The sequence below is a fragment of the Homarus americanus genome, unplaced genomic scaffold (genome assembly GCF_018991925.1).
Source record: "Homarus americanus isolate GMGI-L3 unplaced genomic scaffold, GMGI_Hamer_2.0 scaffold30535, whole genome shotgun sequence".
In the NCBI taxonomy this organism is placed as follows: Eukaryota; Metazoa; Arthropoda; class Malacostraca; order Decapoda; family Nephropidae; genus Homarus; species Homarus americanus.
Genome location: NW_024732440.1, coordinates 5,429,755 through 5,434,754, shown reverse-complemented (window position 1 = coordinate 5,434,754; position 5,000 = coordinate 5,429,755). Strand labels below are relative to the sequence as shown.

At 41.0% G+C, this 5,000-nt stretch overlaps 1 protein-coding gene across 1 annotated transcript in view; it reads right to left on the bottom strand.

Annotated features, from left to right (window-relative positions):
- The window catches only part of LOC121868783 (phosphatidylinositol phosphatase PTPRQ-like), a 15,890-nt gene extending 12,054 nt beyond the window's left edge, over window positions 1-3,836 (bottom strand). The window contains exon 1 of the mRNA XM_042369696.1: window positions 3,588-3,836. Within this exon, the coding sequence (XP_042225630.1) occupies window positions 3,588-3,729 (142 nt within the window). The 5' untranslated portion in view covers window positions 3,730-3,836. The remainder of the gene's footprint in view (window positions 1-3,587) is intronic.
- Between the last annotated feature and the right edge of the window lie 1,164 nt (window positions 3,837-5,000).

The following is a 5,000-nucleotide window of genomic DNA, read 5'->3' as shown; positions in this document are numbered from 1 at the left end:
GAAGATTTGATTCTACAAACTTTCTCTCAGAGAAACAATACATAACCACAGACGCAATAGTCTGGGAACTTTTCAAAGGTTCACATGCCGCCTGTTTAACAAAGCTTCCGACCTGGAACAAGTCAATCTCCTAAAGGAAACACTGTTCTGCCACAAGTCTCAAAGAGTGGAGTGCCTCCCACCAGCAGCAGGGGTTCTTCTCCTGTCTTCGAACAGAGCCCTATACCTCGCCTTCATCTGGGCCAGAAGTGACACTCCTCTACTGAAGATGCCATCAACAGAAGATTACGGGTGGAAGTAGTACTCAGACACCTCATCATGGAACCCCTGGTGGATATCCCGACCACCTCTTGCACCATCTCAGCAGTGTTGATGTAAGAATAGCATCCAGTTCCTGCACCTGCAAGAAGTCTGCACTCCTCTGCACTCGTTTGTGCACTTTGCCCTGCAGTAAATGAGGACCAATACCTCATGAACGCTTACAGCTAACTCTTTGTGTTTGGTGCGAGAATTTTCTATAAATTGTGTCATGAAATGTGTTATAAATTCTTAATATTTTTCAGCGTTTGTGGTAATAATGTCAGTAAGCTGTGGAACAAACCTGATTAGTTATGGCAGTATTAATACATTATATGTCCAGGATCAACAGATGATTCGACGGTAACATGCATCATTTGTGCATTGCCAAGGTCAATAAAAACAATGCAATCATATTTTTATATGTATGTTCCCCCATATTGTTTCTTGGCAACAACAACACAACAAATGCTTACCATGAGTTTGGTCATTACTCAAGGACATTGTTCATTTTCGGTCATTGGCAACACAATAATCATATTTGTCTCGATATGACGATTAACATGATAGGTCACACATAATAGTTCTTGCCTAATGCCCAACCAAGAGTAAGCGGACCTAGCGGTCACGTGGTTGATCTTATGACCCCGTGTGTATGACCAGGTGACCTACTGTGTTGTATATACCTTCGAGTGAGGTTCTGCTTTATTACAAAGATCATTTAGACATCAAAACCAGCCTTATAGACCTTAGGGGAGTTGTTTTAGGGCTGTTTTTAGCATCTGACCTTCATACCCTGATTGACCATAACAGTAACCTTGAAACCTTTGCCCTTTAGGACCATAAACTTTCAATTACCATCAGGTACAGGTACATGTGTACCGATTTTCAGATTTTTGTCCAGAGTTGCGGCAAATATGCACATTTTCCTATGAATAATATATTACCACCTGGGACGGAAGAGATAGAAATGCGAAACAATTTCCTGTATCAGAAACTTTCTTGGATACAATATTTTACACCACGAAAAATTCTGATGTAGGAAATCAAGATAAATTTCGTGTTCGAAAATAAACTACAAAGGTAAAGTAATGACTGATGAAAGCGTCACTGAAATGACACGTTGTCCTAACATGTAGATAGAGGATAAATGTACAAACATAATAAAACAGTGAATTTCAGATATACGGAACTTTTCAATTTATTTTGATTTTGATATTTTGAGAGAGATTTGTATTCTAAGAACTTCATAAACATAATCTTCAGACAACTAAATATAATTTCGTCAGTTTTTCCTGTGTGATGTAAAGTAACAATAACTAAGATAAAATGGTTAATGTATACTCCTCTTACTATACGGAACATGTATTATGTTAACTACTAAATAACACAAAGAAAAGTCACACAGGTGTCGTTGTCAAAGACGTCGTCACCAGACAGAGACTGAAGATATGTCAAACAGGACGATTGAAACTTTTAATTGACTGAGTTTATATGACAGAAAAACACACAGTAGGCGAAGGTTCAGCAGAATGGCAGCAGTAAATACGATAAGCAAGATAGATGACAAAGGTATGAGAACTAAAACTAACCTCTGCAGTACATTAGTTGTTTTTAATATTACACTCCAGCATATCTGATTGAGTGCAGACGCGGTCATTCTCCTCGTATCCTTCATCCCCTCTCCACCTTAACCTCGTCCAAAACCAGTCCCCTGTTCCTTCATACATCCCGCCTCTGTCCTTCCAAACCTAATATGTGCCCTTCTCTTCGTTAAAACAGGCAATAGATACTCCAGGCAGTGTATCATGTTACTTAGCCTTCTCACAACAAGTCACCCAGGCAGTGTATCATGTTACTTGACTTTCTCACAACGCGTCACCCAGGCAATGTATCATATTACTTAGCCTTCTCACAACACGTCACCCAGGCAGTGTATCATGTTACTTAACCTTCTCACAACACGTCACCCAGGCAGTGTATCATGTTACTTAACCTTCTCACAACACGTCACCCAGGCAGTGTATCATGTTACTTAACCTTCTCACAACAAGTCACCCAGGCAGTGTATCATGTTACACTTCTCCACGGCAGGCAATGTATCATGTTACTTAGCCTTCTCACAATACGTCACCCAGGCAGTGAATCGTGTTACTTAACCTTCTCACAACACGTCACCCAGTCATTGTATCATGTTACTTAACCTTCTCACAGCTTGCATCCCCACCCAGGCAGTGTATCATGTTACTTGTACCTTCTCTGGCGTCACCCAGGCAGTGAATCATGTTACTTAACCTTCTCCTGGCGCCCGTCACCCAGGCGGTGTATCATGTTACTTAACCTTCTCTGGCTTGCGTCGCAGGCAGTGTATCATGTTACTTAACGCTTCTCACAACACGTCACCCAGGCAGTGTATCATGTTATAACCTTCTCACAACACGTCACCCAGGCAGTGTATCATGTTACTTAACCTTCTCGCAACGTCACCCAGGCGGTGTGTCATGCCTTAGCCTTCTCACGCTTACGTCACCCAGGCTTGTTGTATCATGTTGTAACCTTCTCTGGCTTACGTCACCCAGGCAGTGAGATCATGTTACTTAACCTTCTCACAACACGTCACCCAGGCAGCGGTGTATCGTATTTACTTAACCTTCTCACAAACCCAGGCAGGGTATCATGTTATTTAACCTTCTCTACAACACGCAACATAAAATTCTAATTTTTTTTTGTTTTCTGAATTACGTGGATTATTATTATTATATTATTATTTTATTATTATTATTATTATTATTATTATTATTATTATTATTATTATTATTATTTTTATATATTATTATTGTTGTTGTTGTTGTTGTTGTTATTATTATTATTATTATTATTATTATTATTATTATTTTTTTTTGCATGCAATTCACTTTCAGCATCACCGCCACGTGTCATGCATCATCATCATTATTATAATCATCATCATCATCATCATCATCAACCAACATTATCATCATCATCGTCATCATCATCATCATCATCATCATCATCATCATCATCATCATCATCATTATCAACCAACATTATCACCATCATCATCATCATCATCATCATCATCATCATTATCAACAACATTATCACCATCATCATCTATCACCATCATCATCATCATCATCATCATCATCATCATCATCATCAACCATCACCATCAACATCATCAATATCAACCAGCACTCTCATTATCATCATTATCACCATCATCATCACCATCATTACTATCACCATCATCATCATCCACTACTCACTGTCCTCGTCTGTCGTTGTGTTGGTACATTTGTCATTATTGTATTCTGTTTTAGTCGGCGGCCACACACACGTGGTAGGTGGTCCAGGCCTCAGCTGGGTGATGGTGTGCTCAGCGAGGTGGTGTATTTGTACCACTACCATCACCCTCACTGACGGGGCGCCAGGTGATCCTGTAGGTGACGACACAGTTACCGACGCCTTGTGCCGCGGTCCAGTTCACGAACAGCTGAGAGGACTGATCCATCACCTTGGCCTGGGTCCTGGAGGTGGGGATCAGGGTCTGGCGGATAACGTACAGCAACAGTTAGTAAGTATTTTGGGTGTGGCTGAGGACGTGTTTCATTAAGTGTTGTGGTGAGACCATGTTTTCTCCAACTAAGTGAAGGTGTTATAGTGAGAGCCCCGGGCAGGACCACTGGTCACAATATATGATACACTCACCATCTTCCTACTTTTATAACTCTTGTGGTTGTGGTGCTCGCCACAGTAAGTGTGGTGTACTTTCCTGTTACAAGGAACAACAACTGGTTATTATTTACTTCTTATTCCTGAATTAAAGGAAAAATCAACAATATTTCAAACATGAAAGACAAACTAGTGATAGTGTTTACAATGGAGGGTGGCCTGGGTCAACACACACACACACACACACACACACACACACACACACACACACACACACACACACACACACACACACACACACACCCACCACACCACATGCCACAATCAATTATCAACTTCAGAGCCCTTAAATAATGTTGTAAAATAAGTAGTCTCTATACTTGTCAACAAATCTGGTTTATGGTTAGGTTTGACTTTCACATCTCTGGTCACTAATGGATCAATGGCAAACACTATTACTATAAGAGTCAATAGTAGGTTCAGCAATAATAGGGACACACTAGGACTGGATAAGAAACAATGATGAAAGCTTTGAGAGAGGGAGAGAGAGAGAGAGAGAGTGTGTCCTCACCGAGCCCCTCGGTCAGGTTCCAGAGTTATTATACCATAAGAAAGATTCACTGTTCTTCTCATGAGGTTAAGGGACTGACTGTCTCTCTCTCTCTCATGTGGTAAGGACTGACTGTCTCTCTCTCTCTCATGTGTTAAGGGACTGACTGTCTCTCTCTCTCTCATGAGAATAAGGGACTGACTGTCTCTCTCTCTCTCTTTCTCATAATAGTTAGGGGACTGACTGTCTCTCTCTCTCTCATGAGGTTAAGGTACTGACTGTCTCTCTCTCATGAGTCTTACGAGGTTAAGGGACTGACTGTCTCTCTCACATGTGGTTAAGGTACTGACTGTCTCTCTCTCTATGAGGTTAGAGGGACTGACTGTCTCTCTTATGAGGTTAAGGGACTGACTGTCTCTCTCTCTCTCATGTGGTTAAGGTACTGACTGTCTCTCTC